This window comes from Lissotriton helveticus, chromosome 3_1 (genome assembly GCF_964261635.1).
Source record: "Lissotriton helveticus chromosome 3_1, aLisHel1.1, whole genome shotgun sequence".
Classification (NCBI taxonomy): domain Eukaryota; kingdom Metazoa; phylum Chordata; class Amphibia; order Caudata; family Salamandridae; genus Lissotriton; species Lissotriton helveticus.
Genome location: NC_136061.1, coordinates 731,107,374 through 731,127,752, shown reverse-complemented (window position 1 = coordinate 731,127,752; position 20,379 = coordinate 731,107,374). Strand labels below are relative to the sequence as shown.

At 42.2% G+C, this 20,379-nt stretch overlaps 1 protein-coding gene across 15 annotated transcripts in view; it reads right to left on the bottom strand.

Annotated features, from left to right (window-relative positions):
- The window catches only part of PPFIBP2 (PPFIB scaffold protein 2), a 1,415,596-nt gene that overhangs the window by 399,131 nt on the left and 996,086 nt on the right, over positions 1–20,379 (bottom strand). For all 15 annotated transcript variants that reach the window (XM_078680889.1, XM_078680890.1, XM_078680881.1 and 12 more), the window contains one exon: positions 10,552–10,663. In XM_078680889.1, the coding sequence (XP_078537015.1) occupies positions 10,552–10,663 (112 nt within the window). The remainder of the gene's footprint in view (positions 1–10,551; positions 10,664–20,379) is intronic.

Below are 20,379 nucleotides of genomic sequence, written 5' to 3'. Positions count from 1 at the left end.
CTCAACACAAGGCGGGCGGTGGCATTCTGGACCATCTGCAGTCTATGCAGTGCTCAGTGAGTTTGTGGGAGTGGCTGTTTAGGTGAGTGAGTGGGCATGAGTACTTGGATTGATGTGTGAATATCGGCAAAGCCACGATTACGATCAATTGAGGCCCATGACACTGGCAGTCCCCGGGGGTGTCTCACCCGATTTGTTGGCAGATATCCCTGGGGAAGTGGCAGTCCCTGTGGCCTGGGTTGGTCCGTGCACCCCCCGCCCCCTACTAAAAACATATGCCCTAGTGAGGTGGTGGTCCCCGGGGCTTAAAAAGTTTGCAAATTTTAGGCATATAAAAAAAAAAAAGCTTGTATGCTGTAGCAAGACCAAGGCTTGGGGGCCTGCTCCCTGCACAAGCTCGTAATTATTTGTGAAGTCACTGCGGTCACATGTATACAAATTTGGATTTCCTTTAATTTCTCTAAAACTATTGAACAGATTTACACCAAAAAACTGGAAGTGTTATCTGCATAACCAAATCTACCTTTCTGCCAAATTTGGTATACTTCCGTCCAGTGCTTTGGGTTGCAGGCTCGACGAAAGGTCCTATGGGAATTAACATAGGAAAACACCCTTTCTTTGACACCCTCCTTTTTCACAACCCCCGCTTGATGGATCACCCTGAAACTTTTCATGCACAACTAAATTGACTGGGGCACTTTTTGGGGGATATTTTCATGGAGATTTGTCAGACGGCGTTAAAGATACAGGCAAGTCAATAAAATGCCTTACCTATAGAACATGGTCCCAACTATAACTACCTACTGGCAGTCGCCAGTAGGAAGGATTTGTTCAATATACTGTCGTTTTATGTCTTTATCATGGAATCATTCATGCCTAGACAGATTATAAATGTGTGAGATAATTGTTTTAAAACGTACTGTCTCGCAAAATAAATCCATTTTGTAGCTCTGATAACCAAAGGGAGTCAATTCTTGCTGTGACAATATCTTCCTGGGTAGCTAAACATTCTTCTATCAAGCTGGGAGATCATTAAATGTAAATTCAGCTATCAGCCTCACTGAAGGGTGAGTTGCAATCAATGGTGCCCTACCCCATTTTAAGGTGTTACAACAGTGGGGTTTGAATGTGTTAAATTATGCAGTGAAAACTGTTGTGTCTAAAAATGGAGAGGTCCCCTGATGAGAACTGCTCGACATTGGAAGAACAGTGGTGGCTCCTCTGCTATGGCGGAGAAGCGTTGCCCCACTGCTTTTAAGCAGCGCAAATAAAGGAAAGACAGAATGATAATAACTTTGAATTATTATCATGTTATGTTTCCGTGCTGCTTTGCAGGTGGGCAGGACTGCTCTGCTCTCGGACCAGGGCAGGGGATGAGTGGTTTGCCCACTCCTAAGTGCACATGACTGTTTGGCCGGCCCTCTGGGATCGGCCAAAAAGTCATGCACACTTTCCCTGTTCTCCACACAAGCTGGGTGGAAAACATGCCCAGCCCTCCATTCAGTGGCTTTGCGTCGAACCACAAAGCTCAGACCACTCACAACGATGCATTGCAGCACTATGATTGGTCAGGGGAGACTGGGTGCTTACCAATCAGCGCTGCAATGCAGCATTGTGATTGGTCAGTGGAGCCTGACTGTGCTTCCTGTTCCTGGAGTCCAACTTACAACGGAGGAGAGCAGGATCAGAGACTATAGACCCGGTGGCAAGGTGTTTATTTATTTTTTAACATTTTTTTAAATTGTGCTGCCTCCCCCGCTCAACCCACCCACGACTGTGCCGACCACCACTGTGGAAGAGGCTAAAAGCATCAAGAGATCACTTTTACATACTTTTACATAGTTGTCACGCACGCTATCACATAAGAAAAGTTGCAATCTTATGTTAGAATACTTCTTTCAGGTCAGATGGGGCCACATCTATCAGCCTTTATTATTGTGTAACTTTTCATGATAATATACAGTTTTTGTGCATTTGGTTCAAAGATCCTTAATTGCTCATCTTACATTTTCACACTGTCCACAATGGATGGATAGGATCCAAAGGACACAAAATCACCATTAGGTGCCTCTTTGGACCAATCTAGCATCACATAAATGAATGTTTGCCCGGCTTATATGATAATGTATGTCCCTGATTATGTAACAGGAATGGGGAATAGAAAATGCTTTTAAGTATTTAAATAAGTTCACTTAGGCCAAACTGAGATAAGTCATGTTAGCCTGGAGCAATCTGTTTGGATCTCAGACATTGAACTACAGAAATCTACAGATTAATTTTTCAAATAAAGGAACCTGTGGTTTAAGTGCTGATTTAACTGGGTGTTGAGAAAGTGGTGGTTTATATAAAGGAGCTAGATCCATCATTATGTTAGGATAAAATACATTCAACAGTCAACATGTTTTTTGTGTTTACTAGTAAATCTACAGAAAAGTGACTATATTGATGAATTTGTGCTTAAGTACATCAGAAACCTGAAACTGCTGTACACTTTGGGAGTGCATAGCAGTTTCAGGTTTTCGAAAGCAGTGTGGAAGTTTTGAACATTTCTTGTAAGTCAGGCAAAAAAGTAAATGAGATCAATGTAAGAGAGGCACAGGAAGTAAATTAAACAGTCATTATATTTTAAATATTTAAGACTGGAATATATCATAAAATCAATTGCAAATGTCATACCCACACATGAAAGAGAAATTGTCCATATTCCACACTGTACAGGAATTCATAAGTATGGCCGTGTGAAGTGAGGGAAGTGAAAATTATGAACATTGCTTGCCCTTGACATTCCATAACCTAGTTTTCAGGATGTTCTCTTCATTGGGGAAAAAAGAAAAAGGAGCAGGACTTAAAGTAAACTATTTGTTCATCATCCCACAAAGAGTTGTGGCACTTGTCGCCATTAGTGATGCCTCACATACATAAGAACTCATTATTGGTCTTACAACAACAGAGGTAGGACGTATGTAAGCCCAACAGGAGGGCAAATGGTGTAAAACAAAATCAATACACACGATCTAGAATTGTGTAGAAATCAATGTTCCACAAGAAAATAATCAATGTCAGTAAGGCTTTCTTGCAGTAGCACAGAAATTTATACATTTAATTTTTGTGCATGAATCACTTTCAATCACTTTATAAATGCTGGTATTCCCACACTGTATGCACAGTCAAGTTCACCTTGGGGCAAGACAGTATGCCAAGGTACAAATTAACATTTTTAACAAAAAGATGTGGCCATGGGTAAAACAAAATTCCCTATGTCACCACTAACTTTGGAGGATTTCAGAAGTGGCCTGGCATATGATGCCCACTATTCTATTGGGCACTTTGCACCAGTCCAAATGACCCTTATTGATGGTAGGTTTAAAGACAACCTATATAGAAAGCTATCATAGTGGTAGCTGTGGAGAGCAGCCTTCAGGCTAAGTCTTGAAGGAATGTAAAGCAGCTTGTTTTACCAGTCTGTAATCTCATGAATGACCACATTAAAGGAGAACCACACCAGGTATATATATAAAATATATGTATGTATTCTAAACACATCCCTCTAGTCTCTTTCTGAGGCTAGAGGCAAAAGTACATTCAGTAAACTTATTTAGCACAGTCAATTAGCACAATATACGTTGAGCCCTAGGGGCGTAGCAAACCTTATATTAAGAAAGTCGTATAAGAACCACGACTGACATCGATACAAGGCCTAGAGCCTTTAGAACCAATGGGGCCACCAGGAACCACCCAAGGTAGTGAAACAGAGGACGCTTGCGGTGTCTAAACACAGCCGCGAATCACCATTAACTTCTACGGGGAAAGTCACGGTTGGAATTTTAAAGAAAAAGGACACTTAGAAGAGAACTTGGAGCAAGCCACTTTAGAACTAGGCAGTTCTAGAGTCAATACCCACAGGAGCACTGGAGTACTGTTGTTACCTCACCCAGGCAAGCCGGTGCATAGGTGTCTTTTGGTGTCAGGTTTCGTCATCGATTTCAATGGCGATCTGCTGCAAAGTGCTGCTCGCGACCACGCCGAAAGTGTCCGGGTGGATCCAAGCCTGGATCAAGGATGAGAAGAACCTGAAAGCAGAGGGGGCAGAGTCTGGGTCACTCGGCAGTGACCAGAAAGGCGATGAGCGGATGCTCACCTATCTCGGGTGATTTCAGGTGAAGAAGGTGAAGCTTGACTCTTCAGCCACGAGGACCACGAGGTGTAGACTACGACCAGATGCTGGATTCGAGCTGTCCCACAAAGGATGTCGAGTGCTGCGTGTCGGTTTCCGGATGGAACCCAACAAGCCTTGGCAACAGCAATCCATGCAGACCAGGGATCGCGCAGGCGTCTCTAGCAGAAATGCTAGAAGCGGGCCCACGGAACACTTGTAGAGTGTAGGCCCAAAATCTTCGGTGCAGATGGTGCCTGGGGCTTGGACTACAAGTTTACCAATGCGCAACTTCGGGAAAGCTCGGGAAGTCAATGCACTAGCAAAATGTGCACAGCGTCCAGGAGCTCCGGTTCCACATCACTCGAGAGGGCTGCAGGTCTCAGCTTTGCTGGGATCTTGTGTCGGCCTATGAGAAGTCTGGAAGTCCGTGTCCTGAGTCACAAATCCGTTGAGATCCGGCGGAAGCCTTGGAAATGCAGACCTGCAAGATGCTTCCTTGGTGCCTGTTTGACCAGGGGAGTCACTCCTTGACCCCAAGGGAGATTCTTCTGTCTTCTAGTCGTGTAGAATGTCAAAGTTCCAGGATATATGTTGCAGAGTTTCGTCCAGGTGTAATCTGAAGTCCTAAGGACTGGGGTCCCATACTTATACTAAGTTAGGGGTTTGGACATACTCTGGGGACCCAGCTATGGGAGGGTCAGGGAAGAGGGGTGGTTACACCCATTCCCTTTGTCCAGTTTTGCACCAGAGCAGGGGCTGAGTGCCCCAGCAACTGGTATGAACTGGGGTATGTACAGGGACACCAAGTGTGCCCCCCAGCAACGTCTGAAAAGCATTCTCTGAATGCACCCGCACAGCTCCAATACACTAAAGCCTGTCTGGGAGGTGGTTACACCTCCCTGTGACAGGAAATCTATTGTCCAGTCCTCCCCTGCCGGAGTTTCGTCCAGCAGCAGGAGGTCAGACCCGTGTCTGTGGCTGTTGCATCCATTTTGTGATGCCAGGGCTCTTTTAAACTATTACCGGCTAGACCAGTGAGTGCATGTCCCTCTCTCTAGAAGGGAGGAATTCTACCCCCGCCGCCAGGTCTGGCGAGGGTGTAGGATTCCAAAGTGTTTGACACCAAACATGACATGTTTCCATGCAGCCATACCAAAGATAGCATTTACCGCGAGGTTATAATGCACTTAAGAGTATATGGTCTGGCTGCATCATAGAACAGCCTCAGAAAATAGATTCCGAAAGCTGCAGAGGGGTTCTGCTCATGCATGGGAACCCTCTCACACAAAACCAATCACTCTGCCTTCAGGATTGATAAGGCCTGCCATAGGAGAGACTTATAGGTTTATATGTGTCAGTGATTACAGTTAGATTATAGGTAATCTATATTTTAGTAAGGGGTGCATGCACCACCTTATGCAGGCTGGAGTAGCAGTCCTGTGGTGCCATTTTGGAAGGCTTCCCAGGGGTGGCATAATACATGCTTCAGTCCCTGGTAGGCCTCTGGGGTACCTATGCCCTTAGTACCTAAGGTACCATATACTAAGGACTCACAAGGGTAACCCAGTAACCAATCTGGAGTGTACCTAAGTACATGCAATTAATTTAGAGAGGAAGCAGCTAGGCTGGGGTCCTGAATAGCAGGGCCCCAGCCAGGCTAAAGCCGGGAAACAGTGAAGCACCAGCAAAAAGTGGGGGTAACCATAGTAAGCAGATCCTACTCTCCTACATATTCCTTCCCACCTCACCCTCTCTTTTTCAAGAGGAAACCTCTGACCATTTCCAGGGTGGTAAAGGGTCAGAGACTAGGCTATAAATGTTAACAAACACAAGATTTTAAGGCCATTCACAGACTCATAAGGCTGTTATTTTTCTTATTATTGTGAAAAACACCTCACTTAATGAAGAGCATTACACATGACTAGTACTAAAATGAACACATCCTCTCACGCAGGCAATATGCTTAAGAAAGAACATTAAAAAGAAAGTATTTTTGATTTACATAAGACCTTTCTCTACTCTGTCGCTTCTAATTGATAGTTTCCATGGTCTTGCTAGATAAATTATTCCAAGCATTTGGCAAGGTGTTTGCGGTCAGGGACTAACCATGCAGGTTTTCAGAACTTATACATGGAAGAACAGCCTCTTTGCAAGAATAAGTCCCTCCGGCCAGGATTATTTTGTGCAGCCAGAATCTTCTCTCATTAAAGAATTGCATGTGCTTAGTATATGTATCAAGATGAAGGCCCTTATTCAGAGTTTGGTGGATGGTATACTCTGTCATAAATGTGGGATTTGCCCTGGCCGCCAGATTACAGGTGTGTTATAGCATATGGTACTTGTAATACAGCAGATAGGATAGCCACCATGTTTTGATGGAGTATCCCATTTGCCCAACTCTTGATAGAGCCCTGAAACACTAACCATGTGTTGGAACACTTACTTCCTACCTTTTGGATCTGATTTACATATGTGTAATTGTACTCAGTTGTAGCATGAGGAGAAGCAGGTGCAAACATCTTTACACCTGATAGGTATAATTCACAGTGTAAATTTGGCCAATTATAGCTATAAGGGGGAATTATTTTAACCTACGAATTTAGTGACGCACTAAGCCAGGAGGCTAAAATTTGTCAGTGCTGTTGACTGATCCTGCTGACTTCTTGGTGTAATGAAAAGGGATTGGACTGTCTCCTAAAGAAATAGAGAATGAGCAAACTCATACGTTTTTGATCCTACCAGTTATCCTGAAGCATTTGAATGGATGCACAAGTTAAAAAAAAAGATATGCAAATGTCCCCTGGAAAGAAGTTAGCAAGCCAGTGAGACAGAAGATTTGTTTGGAATATAGAACTTAAAGTCTGATATTCACTTTAGAATATATGTTGGATCTGGGAGATGTTCCCTGCGCTGATCTAAATTTTGGAACATTTGATTGCTCTGTTATGTTAAAAAGGGCTTATAATCCCACCCTCGTCGCCAATATGTAGAAGACAAAAGGTCTTGAATAATAATCCAATAGAAGATAAGTAATCCAAAAGAGGTTTTATTGATTCGGTTTCCAATCACAGGAGGAGCGTCTCATCAGCCAGGAGTCCAAGTAGCAACTGCCCAAGCACAACGGACACCTGGCTTCTGTGAGCGACTCCACATTTAAAAGAATACATTTATACATTCTATGCACATGCTCAGGCATGTGTACACGAGATAAGAATAATCCTCAGCACGAGACCAATAATAACAAGATCCAACACACTACATCAGCGCAGCTACTCAGCAGAGTGTCCCGGCGCTGAGAACTAGTATGTTCGTGGCCTGCCTAAGTGGAAGTGGGAGTTTGTTCCATATTCGAGCTACTTGCACTTGAAAAGAGCGAGCACCATGAAGGAGGGTGCAGGAACTGAGAGCACTCTATGAGAGAGTGAACTCTATTACCTTTCAGTAGGCTGGGCAAAGTGAGGCCAGGTAAATGTTTGATGTTTGCCTGAATGCCAGCAGTGGTACATAGTTGCTGGGATAGATTTCCAGGTTGTCCTCAAATTGGCCATTATCCAGGCAATAAAAACACTTACTGGCTAGTGGGTCTCCTCCTTTTTTACTACAGCAATAACACAGGATCGAATGAGAAACCCTCTAGTGTCCGAGCCAAGTGGGTTGGAAGTGCCCTGATAACAGACTCTGAATGGGCCAGAGCTGTCCAGTATCATAGTACCCCCTCTAGTAACTCTCGCTTCTGCCTTACACCATTTAAGATCATATATTGGGCTTGCCTTACCTGTGAAACACTCTATCAGACAAAATTAAATGTATGCCCCGGCTGCCATCAGGAAGACTTTCTTCATATGATTTGGGTGTGGTCAGTGATTAGGGAAATACTGGGAGAAAGTAGTGGAGGCCGTGTCCCAGGTCCCAGGGAGTGCAGGAGTACTGTATTCTAGGTTGGTACTCTGGATGTAAAAAGACTACGTTCTGCTTTAAGTTTGTATCCTTCGTATTAGTACTCCCTAAATACAGAATAATTATTCAAATGATACATCCCCAGCGTCCCTCTCTACAAATGTTTCAGAACGGTTGTTAGCCGGAGAGCTGGAAATGAAGATGGTTCACACTGATGAACGATTGCATGCGGATCTCCTAGGTTGACATAGAAAGGTGGATGTGCTTCCTGAAAAAGACCCTCATAAACTACATGCATCTCAACCTTCTCAGAATACCATATAAAGTAGTGAGTGGCCAGATATGTGGGTAATTAGAAAAATAATTGTGTGTAAGTTTGGGAAATGTTGTCTCCTTGCTTTAACAGATGCTGAATATCATTAGAGATATTAATGTAAATGTATGTTTTCTCATTTGTCATGTGAAATAAATACAATAAATTGTATTTAAAAATGTTTGGGTTTCTACAAGTGATAATTTAAAACAACTTGAGATTAATACTCATTTAGTCATTACTGTATTCTGATTCTGCAAGTTAATAATCCAAAAGGGTTGATCAGGCAAAACCTTCCCACTGAGAATTTTGATTAAAAACATTGTAAGACGTTTCCTGAGAACCTGAAGATTCATGAGTTTGTGCAACTCCCCTCAAAAGAAGAAAACAGCTAACTTGTATCTCTGGAAGGAACTGAGCAGAAAGATAACAGGTAGGTTAAATGAGGGTTTGCTTGGGCCTTAATCCCACTTATACAGGCAATTGAGGATTATGTTAGGTAACCATCTTCAAAGAGGTATTTTATCTCATGAAATTAAAAATACTATTCACGAAGGCATTCTGCCTAAGTTTACATAACCAGTGCCTTATGAAATCTAAGTAAATGCCTTATAAAATAGAACAGGGCTCATTGCCCCAGTGTAACTGGAATGAGTTTGGGTGGTCTGGATTGTCTCCTTATTTAGGTAACTCTACTACCCTGATCCAATGAAAGTAGAAAATAAAGTACCCAAGTATCTTTAACATATTTATGGCCATGCTGCATAGGGTGCACTTTGTACAAAAATTCAGAAACACCTATGTTTGTGCTGCATGCCATATACCAACCACACTGTACAGCAGTAGTGAGCGTGTGCTGGTTTTCTCTTATGGAATTCAATGTTCAACATCGTCCACCGGATAACTGATAGAACACATTTCCCTGAACTCAAAAGCTCTCCCTCCGTGCAAATCTGCCACTGCATGTCCCATTAAGAAGCATTTCACTGAAAGTATTCCTCCCTGTGGAGAGTACAGGGTCTGGAGCAACGACGGTGCTACACATGCCCCACAAACCTCGACTGGGAATACAATCAGACTCTTGACAGGTCAGGAATTTCTCACTAACGCAAATATTTCCTAATGGTTTAAGAATGTCCTTGGAAGAAATTACTTGCAGAATTTGTGACAACATGACACTCTTTGCTCAGAGTAAAGCAATAACTTGTACTGTAACTAAATGGGCCTAGAAGTATTTCATTTAAAAGTCTCACACGTGTTGTTTGATCAATTCAAGAAATCAACAATGCACTGTTATTGGTTATGTTCATTCCATGGTTATTGGTCCTCAGAATTGATCTGACATCAGTGTTGTTTGAAGGCAGTATATTGGTGCATATACCTAATGTGTATAGTTTGTAATGTTATATAAAGATCCCATTCTTACTGTTCATCTGTGACATCTTCCTTAAGACTAATGCTCAGCGTTTCAAAGACTGGCGTGCAAGGCCTATGCAAAATGTTCAAATGCATACTATAATTGAGCATGTGAGGTAAAGTACATGCAATAAAGCCTAGAATGTCAAAACTACACTAGATATCTTAAACACTGCATGTATTTTTTTTTTACTTTTTAAACCAGTTTTCGCATCATGTCCAAGCTGCAGTTTACCACACTTCAACCTAACTTTTAAGGGTCAACAATTTCATTGTCGGAAAGACCTGACATAGCAGAGTCAAACCTGTAAGGAAAACAAATATATGTAGGGATCTGTGCGGAAAGTTTTTAAGAAAAGAGTAGAGCACTCTGCACTCACATATTTATTTTAAAAAAAAGGAAGGAGCACTAATTGAAGCAGCACTGAGTGAGTGACATGCAATTAAAATAGTGGAAGATGTCAATATAGAGAGACGCATTGGAAGAGAAAACAAATGAAAGTTGTACGAGTGAATTGTAAAGAGAGTGGTCTACTATAAAGATGATCTAATTATTTAAGAATTTCAACCCAAACTGACATTATTCCATGCCTTTATATGGCGGACTTCAGTAATCATAATTGATATAACGAACCTTCGACAGTGGAAGCAAGATGCAGCAGAGTTTTCTTTACTTATCATTGTTGACGAATCTAGAAATGTATATATTTTTACTACAGCACAAATGCACACTTCTCAGAATTGTTAATCTATCTTTAAGACTTTTTACCTCTTTCTGCATTTTCAATTTGCGTTGTAGCACTGCTTGAAATCTGGCCATGCAAGCGTTCAATTTCTGCATCTTTTAAGGCGAGTTGCTCCTGGAGCTGTGCAATTTCAGCCTGTAAAATACAAGAGACATTTTGTCATCTGCAAACCTGAATAACAAGTCTGGGAGAAAGTTTCTTGGAAAGGTGTGATTCGTGTAAAACTTGATTAAGCACCAGTATAATAAGGAATCTGGTCAACAGATGGACCTTTTTGCAAAACAAAAAAAACCAAAGCATACAATAACTTTAAGCTTCATATGAGGATGTTATGCGAATATTCTTCATAATTGGATCACAAGCAAAAACATTGGAACCCATCCTGTAAGCCACAGCATTCAAATGTCCAAATATTATTTTGCAATATTTTCAATACACCCACATTCACATCCATTTGCTTTAGTTCCTTACATTAACCATTTTATTCTAGTGCAGCTTTACATCAATACATCCATCTCTTGTTTTATTCCTGAATATATCTAATTCGGCTGAGGTCCTTGCCTTCACATCTTTAACCCATGAATCAAATGAAAGGCCTGACATGTTCTTCCACACTATTGGTCTATTCTTAGTCAATATCTATGCTGTGCCAATCTACGTAGTGTTTTGTTTTCCCTTCACCCTATTATGTTTAGCATTAGCTTTAGCACTGTAGGGTTTATATCTTTACCTGATTTTCCTGTCATTTTTTAAACTTGCTCTGTGACTCTGCTCAGTCACACTAGACTAGAGGTCCTCCATTGGCTTTCAAGAATTAACCAAAGTTCAAGAATGTCTTAATTTATTTTACGAATTTTGATGGTGCCAATTTACGCACTAAATTCTAATATATCACTTGAACTTGGAAATCCTATATATATTGTTCTTGTACAGGCATTGTTTCAATGATTATTATCATTTACTATATTTCTCAGGTCAATACCCCATTTGCTTCTGCTCTTTATCAGGTTTGCTTTCCTAGCTATAATTATGGATCAAATTATGGGGGATGCCAGGTCCATTAACTTCTCAGATATGCCACAATCTAAAATTTCACTAACATTCAAGGTATCTCGTAAAAGACAGCTGCCCATCTCTGGCTACTTTCATTATTTAGCTTGGGGTAGCCCAAAATATTAACTTGTACATTTAATATCAATTCAGACATTTCTTAACAATCTGTACATTCAATATGTCGTATGTTTCCTGCATGGCCAATTGTAGTTTTCTTATCTTAGCCTAACTGCACGTTACAGGCCTCATTTTCTTTTTGCACACATTACTACATAAACATGCTTGCTTTGTGCCACATTATACTTTCACATGGAACCTACATGTTTTCACGTTCTGTTTTTGTCCTGGGATTTAGTCTGAACACCACAGACAAGGTCAAACAAAAATGAGTGTTATTATTTTTGGCCAGGCACTAGCACCTTGACATTACACAAAAATGCAGCTTTCATTAATACGCACACGTGTCTTCTCATATAGAAGAGTACAGGAGCCAAAAAACACACATGGAACGAGACAAGTTCTGAGACAAGAAAACTGCGTCTGCTGAGATGTAGAACATTCATCTGCATATGCTAAGGTAGGGGGTCCGCCACTAATCCCAGAGATCTTTGATAGATAATCATTTAGCGTCAGTAGAGGGAGCGGGGGGGGGGGGCAACTCAGTCCTATAAATGACAGGGCGTTTCATGGAATATGGTGTATTAACCATGCGAACAGTATTTTTAGTATGCATTTTTTCCTAATTGTGGCAAGATTACTGCATTTCAGAGCACACTAGTTTAAATAAATATTCTAAACTTCCTTTGTGACCCTGTTTATCTCATTGTAGGAAAGTGTAATATGTGAGAGAGCGAAAGGGTGTGTCCTGTGACCGAGTGGGTTGAGAGTTGTGTTGTGGGGTGCCAATTCACTTGTTTCTCTGGTAAGGTTAGGAGGTCAAGCGATGCCCTATAGCTAGTTGGACTCGAGCTCATAGATACTGAGGTGGTATGGTGACTCAGTCCCAACATACTGTTGCTCTCTGGTCCCAAACTATGGGCCTTATTACGATGGAGGTCATACGAGCATCTGACCGCCATCGCTGCGGGATGGAGCCTGTCCAACATGTAGTCGGCAGTTCAACCCGCCAGTTTATGGTCCGACCGCTCTGTAGGCAGTCGGAAACATCTCTTTTTCTATTGTGGCTTGAGCGGCAGCCCTGTAGCACGTTGCAACAGATAAAGGGATGTTTTTAAACATCCATGATCGTGTGCTAGGCACCATCTGGTGCCTACCACATGGTGTATGGATGTTTGGGGTGGTACCACATGTGCCTCCCTGGCCATGTAGTGGTGTCCCAAGGGGATGGGGCCCTGCTAGGGGCAGTCAAATTCCCTTTCCAACAGCCATTCCATGGCGGTGGGACAGCCATGAAAAGGCTGTGGGAAATGGACATGCAATCCTTACGGTGGTGCCTGCCCCATTGTAGGGATTATGGTCCAACCGTTGTGCCAATGGGCTCCTTGAGCCTGTCAGAGGCGGCAGTCTGTCCCTCCGACTGCTACGGTCTGACTGACCACATCGTAATGCAGTGGTCGGACAGCTTTCCTGGATGTAGGTGGGACCGCCACCGTCTGCCTGTCGGTCCCACCGACGACATAATAATGCCCATGGTTCTCTTCCAGAGCAGAATCTCTCCAACATGGCGCCACCAACGTTTGGTCTGGTACTCACTTGCGGAACCCCAAGTGGTGCTTGTGTACATTATCCTGGCACCTTTTCCCAGACACATCTGTGGTGTTAGGAATTCTCCTCCACAGTTTTTAGAAAGTACCTAGTGCTGTTGGTTTTTCAAGATTGAGTATTATAAGGTTTTACGCCCAGTTTGTGCTACATTTTGAATTCTTTTGATTTGGTTATGACTCAACCCTTTGCTATTGCTGTTAATTGCCCCTTGGGGGTAACACAGCATTTAATGCAACATGGTGTTCCTAGTGCTGGAGCAGCCGTTAGTTTTGTGATTGAAGCGGATGCAGCATTCCGCTCTGAAGTTTTTTTTACTTGTGGGCCATATTCCCAGCTGTCGATGCTAATAATAATACTTTTCATGAATACACTACACCACAAGTTCCTAATGCTTATCGACCATATGCACTTAGTGAAATTTCTTTTACCATCTGGGGCGCCAGAATTGGTTTAATGGTGCCCTTCCCCATGTGCTTGGCACTATCCACATAAGCCCCTTACGTATTAATGGGTCCACATGGTAGGCAGTAGGGGGCTATACCCCGTATCCAGATTTGGCTAATTTAAATCTAGTGCAGACTTGTGCTTTATACAATGTTCTGGTTGTCTTATATAGGACGCATGACTCAATTCATTGTACATGCCTTGCTGGCTGGACCAGCTAGACTTACCCTGAAGTGAACGCAGTCTCATCATCCTGCTTCAACACCCTGCGCCTAATCAGAAAGATCTTCCGATGGATCCCCACCGAAACCAGGAAGACGGTCACCCAGGCCCTCGTCACCAGCCGTCTGGACTATGGAAACACCCTCTACGCTGGAACCACGGCCAAACTCCAGAAAAGACTCCAGCGCATCCGGAACGCCTCAGCACGACTCATCCTGGACATCCCGCGCCGCAGCCACATCTCCGCCCACCTGAAAGACCTGCACTGGCTCCCCGTCAACAAGAGGATCACATTCAGACTCCTCACCCACGCACACAAGGCTCGCCACTACTTGGGCCCGAAGAACATCAACAGCCGCCTTACCTTCTAGACACCCACCCGCCAACTCCGATCCGCCAGCCTCGCGCTCGCCTCCGTCCCAAGAATTCGGAAATCCACCGTCGGAGGAAGATCCTTCTCCTACCTGGCAGCCAAGACATGGAACTCCCTCCCCACTCACCTACGGCTGACCCAGGATCACCTCTCCTTCAGGAGATCACTCAAGACCTTGCTGTTCGAGCAGTAGCGACCCACCCCCTCAGCGCCTTGAGACCCCTACGGGTGAGTAGCGCGCTATACAAATTTCATGATTGATTGATTGAAGGTACAACCTCAAGTGCTTGCAGCTCATGTTATAAGTCCTGTAACTGTTCATTCAGTTATGGGAAAACGACCAACAAATCATGAAGAAATACCCTTTTGGATTGCCTAAAAAACAGAACAACTTCAAGCTGTGTTTCCCCTTACAGAACCACATGACAAGCACAGAATGTAACTATGTGCTTACCCAATGCCCTAGTTACCCCACTAGCAGACAGCAATACCTGGATGACTATTTTTGCCACTGTTTACACCCTTTGTCATGTCACTCCCTATCGAAAGTCCTCAAAATATATACAGAATAAGCATTGTGCAGGTCCTGGCCTCGATTTGGGGATGAACATTTTTGGGAATTTTCCCAGCGTCTTTGAAATTATTCTCTCTAATGTTAAAGGTGAAGCAGCGTCTTTGGCTATATGCCAGCAACTTGCTAAGGTGGTAGTAGCCGACCACGAACGCGAGTTGCCGGTCATTATTGCTAATGTACATATGTCTTTAGGAAGAAATAGTATAGGAACTGGACCTTCAGTAGCCCAACTTGGCAAGCCTAGTTCCGACAAAGATACCAAAGTCAACTGTGTATTTCCTAAGAAACCATGGGACAGATCAAAAACCACAATGACAGAAAAGTACACCACGTGGAGGTTCTCCCCCCTCAGAGTCCTCTGAAAGGCGATGCGATTTTCTTGATCACACTAAAGTTAAGACTCCTGACAGGAAAGAGATTGCGGATCCCCGTTATTCTCGTTCCTTTCAGGACTCGTCTGACCATCAGTACAACAGAGGAGGGCAATCTGACCACAGACAAGAAGAGTAAGTGAAACTGAAAAGGGAGACAATGCTTGTCTGAGGTGTAGATAAAGAAAAAGGATAGGCCTCCTCCTTATAAAGCCCCTTTTCAGAAAAAGAAAGCTGCGGCCTTAACAACTAAATATGCTGCAAACTATGAGAACACTCCTCCTGAACAGGAATTGGGCGGTGACTCTCCTCGACAGCGCACCAGAAGTAACCATAGTACACCGGAATCTCCACCAATATCTGGTAGCTAAAGCAACTGAAACATTTGTTACAATTGAAACCGCGAACACCTGCATAGCCCCACGGACCGGCTCTAAGACTTAAATATTGAAATTGAAGGTGGCGTTAAATGCACCATTAAAGTTGTATTTTGGAACAATTTAACTACGTCTTATGACATTCTTTTGGCAGAGGTCAACTGACCCCCACCATTTGTTCTTGCATGACCCCAGGGTGAGGATGTCATGCTCTCTTCTTTCTTGCATCTTGTCCCTGACAAAGTCAAACAAGCTTATGCATCTGCGTGATCCCTTGTATTGGCCCCCACACTTTATCATAATCATACTGGTTGGGATAAGGATTCTCCTTATCACATTATTCCTACAAGGTCCACACCTCAGGTACAACCACAGTATCCTATTAAACAGGATGCTAAGGCAACCAATAAAGAAATTCTGTCCCAACTGGATTACCAGGGAGTCATTAAATCCTGGGTGTCTCAGATGAATAATCCTCTTTTTCCTGTTCTGAAACCAGATCATACCTATTGCATTGCCTTCGATTATAGACATGTAAACAGTCATACATGCACATTTATTGTTCAAAATACCCATAGCACTGCACTTAATAATAATGTAGTTCATAAAAAATATAAAACCACTTTCCATCGTTTTTATTAGTCACAATTTGGTGCCAGAGAGCCGTGACTGGTCCGCTTTTAGCGCACTGGGATTCCGGATGCGCTACTCCCAACTTCTGATGGACTATAGGAACAGCATGAAAGTTTTTTTGCAGCAAGAATTAGGCTGATACTTCATGAAATTTACCCTGATGCTCTGTCCTACGTAACATGATATCTACTTGATGGATGATGATTTAAAAACCCATTTAGTGAGAGTGGATCGCATTATATTGCGGTTTGCAAACCTGGGTTACAAATTCAACTTAAAAAAATCGTACATAGCTTTTCTCAGTGTCCTTTTCTTAGGATATGAATTCATGAATGAGGGGAAAAGTCTTGCCTATCCTTTTCTGGAAACATGTGCTAAATTGCAGGCCCCAAGTAAACTGAAAGAATTGCAGTGTCTGCTGAGATTTTTTTATTTTTCCAGGACTCATATACCTTATTATGCATAACATATTAAGCCTCTTTATGCCTTGATATGCCCCAACTTTCCGCTTCTTACTGGATGTCGGAACATACTGACACACTCAAATCTTTACAGCCTGACTAGCTTGATACACGCAATTTACATACTCGTGTCACTTCCAAGAATTTAGTCATCCAAATTTTGCTTGATGCAATTAGATTTACGTATGTCACCTTCAACAAAGGTGACACAGTACCAACCGCTTATAAATTGCATTTATATTCATCTGTGGAAATGCATTTTGCTTCTGCAGAAAATAATTCTAACTGCTGTTCAAATGGCCATCCTAAAGGAATGGCCACTTGCTCAAGGTAAATGAATTATTGTTGTTTCTCCTGTGCCTGTCTTAGAGCCTGTCGTGATAGCCATCGTCCCTCGCTAGATTCAATGGGCTACTTCTTAAACAGCTGTGGATGTAGACTTCGTCTTTGACCTTTCTTTGAAAACTCAATACTTTTTGCAATATTTACATGTTTGTCCTTTGCCTTCTTTGATCCTGTCTATTGAGCAATACAAGACCATCATTTAGTCTGATGGTTCCAGTCAACCTGCTATAGGTCCTGAGCAGGATGCGCAATCGTTCTTGGTACTATTTCCGATGGGGTATTTCACCGTCAAACTACTCACACACAGTCTCTTGAGGACTGCACTGTGCAGTTGGCTGAACTGAAGGCTTTACTTCTTGCATTTGAACATAAGGATCCTAAATTCCCCACAATTATTGTGTGTGATTCGTATTATTGTGTACAGTCCTTTAATGACAAATTGCATTTTTGGCGACAAAATGACTTCAGAGATTTCATGGGTAGCACAATTAAGCACAAGTTGCAAACTCATGTTATACATACATTAAGTCATCAACATGAGGGAGCACAAGCGTAGGGAATTCTCTGGCTGATGAAGTGGCCAAATCTGCAGTAGCCACATCAAAAATTACAGATATAACGCTCTTGAGTCGACAATAATATTTTGGTAGACGTAAATGCATTTAAGAGCTGCACTTCTTTACCGCAGAGCTTTCCTTCTAAAGGTTCCTAACATTTAAATGACAGAATTTTCCTTTTGCTACTATTTCTGGCATTGGTGATCACGTAATTCCCAATGCGGAACGCAGACATTACTTAATTGTTGCGGCACATGAAGGTGTAGCTTCTGCTCATGCCGGTGTGGCCGTCACCATTTCGCTTTTACATCAAAGGTACTGGTCACAGAGTTTGTATCGACAAGCCAGAAAATATGTTTTATGTTGTGATATAGGTTAGCAGATTAAAAGTTCTAATGTGTCTCATACATCGCAGACAAAGCTCTTTATCTCTAAGCAGCCTTTCAGCTGCATTTATTTAGATCATTGAGGTCCTTTGATTTCAGATACTGCATTCAAATATATTTTGGTTGCAGTCAATTTTTGCTCTAGATTGCTCTGGGTTTGGCCACAATGCTGGGCTAACGCTCAAACTGTTATTAAAGACTTACAAGTCTTTATCAGGACTAATGCCTGTGGCACATTCCACTAAGACCAAAGTCCAGCTATCGCTTCTACAAAGTACCCTGATTCGATGATGTCCATGGGTGTACAAGAGCATGGTTCTTCTCCATATAGATCCGAAGGTAATTCTGTTGTGGAGAGAATGAACAGAGACTTAAAGCAATCCTTAAGGGCTAGGGTACTAGGTACAGGCCGTGGTTGGTTGCACCACCTGTATGGGGTTCAACAAGCATTAAATAAACTCCCTAAAAGATCTCTGGGTGGACAGACTGCCTACAAAGTACTTTTTGGCATCAAGATGTATATTCTTAACCTTGACTGACCAGACGTTGTGGCAGCTGCCACAACATTTGACTTATATAACCACTGTGCTCTCTTACAGAAGCTACAAGATGTACGCAAAGCTAACTCATGAGACCATTTGTCTACATCTAATCTTTGGCTGCTGATGTCCCATTTCCAGTTTCTGGCTGGATTCCAAAAGTTGGGAATCAGATTCAGGAAAAGTGGTCATCAAAAAAGAATGCAGACCAACGTTCTGTGCTCCTGTTCCCGTCCTTGGACTACAAAGTACATGAACTGTGGTTTTGCCACTACTCTCGGGTTACAAAGGCAAACACTTATACTACATTGTACATACCAAACCACACCATGTGGCCGATACTTCATAGTATGCCACGGAAATAGTTGTTCTTTTTCGCAAGACTTTTCTTTGCAGCATGTGATCAACACCTGTTGGGGGAGGCCGATTCCTCTGCCGACAATTTCCCTGACACAATACCGGTTTCTACTTTCACGTTTATTACGACAGATTTTATTTATAATGATCCACCATTGGTGAATTCATCTGAGTTGGTCCTACAGTTGAGTCCCAAACTCCTGTTTTTCAGCTGAGCATCTCTGGGTGCTATAGGGATCAAGAAGATTTTTATTCTGACAGTTCATCTGATTTGCATCACTCTCCAGCACAGATTTGTGTCTTTATTTCATGGTTAAAATGTAGTTATCTAGTCCGTGCTTGAATATATGTCTGGATCATACTTTTCTTGTTTTTTTTTTTATTTATGTTCATGTGGATTTGTTTTCTTCCTACTAATCAATGGCCATTACCTCCCGGAACGTTCTGCTACAGAAATGGCCGATGGGGTGTTAGCCCCCCCATTCTTCATCACATAATGACTGATGGAATTGCTTGGAATAAAGTTCCTTTCGACATATTCGGTCCTATGGAGATCCTGCAGATACCATATGAGATCAAAGTTTCTATGGGTGACGTGATAGTTACCTGTGTTGCGTTATTATTATTATTATTATTATTATTCAAAGTTGTATATAGCGCGAACAAGATCTTTACAGATATCAGAGCGCTTCACAGAGACAGGGGTAGGGGCAACAGAACTGAACAGACATAGTGGGAGCATTATAATAGTCACTAACATAATAGGTCAGATGATTGGGATGTTGACACTGTAAATTCTATGCTTTCTGAATTAGAATATTATACTGTTTTTGAATCAGAGAATCTATATCTTAATTATGCTAATTATGCTGATATTTTCTGTCTCTATCATTATGGAGACCATTTTTTGCACAGAACACACGGACAACGTCCCCATTTCAATTACACACTATGGGAATATTGTCCAACTCCCCCTCAAGAATGTTCCAAACAACAAAATAACAAATATACATATTACAAGGGATAGAACACCTCAGACCCAACATCATATTATTTTAAATTAACTTCAACATCACCAAAGAAATATAGGCTTACTCAAACTAAACTCGTAAATACCACTATGTTTGTTAATCAGTTGGACTAAAAAGGCTATGATCACTGGAAGGACAACATTGATTTAAAATTGATTTGGGGTACGAAGTCCTGGAATATTCAGGGCATGGAAACCTTATTGCAAGCCTGTTTGATTCCCACACAGATGATTTTCTTCAATGAAGTAATCCAGCAAACTGCTTGTTTGGGATTGGGAAACATTAAAGAAATAAATGAGCTGAGCATTCCCTCAGTGGCCCGCTTTGATAATTGGTAGAGGTTGACAAATTACATAGGAGAACTATTAAATGGCATGGTACAGAATGGTACATTTAATTCTTT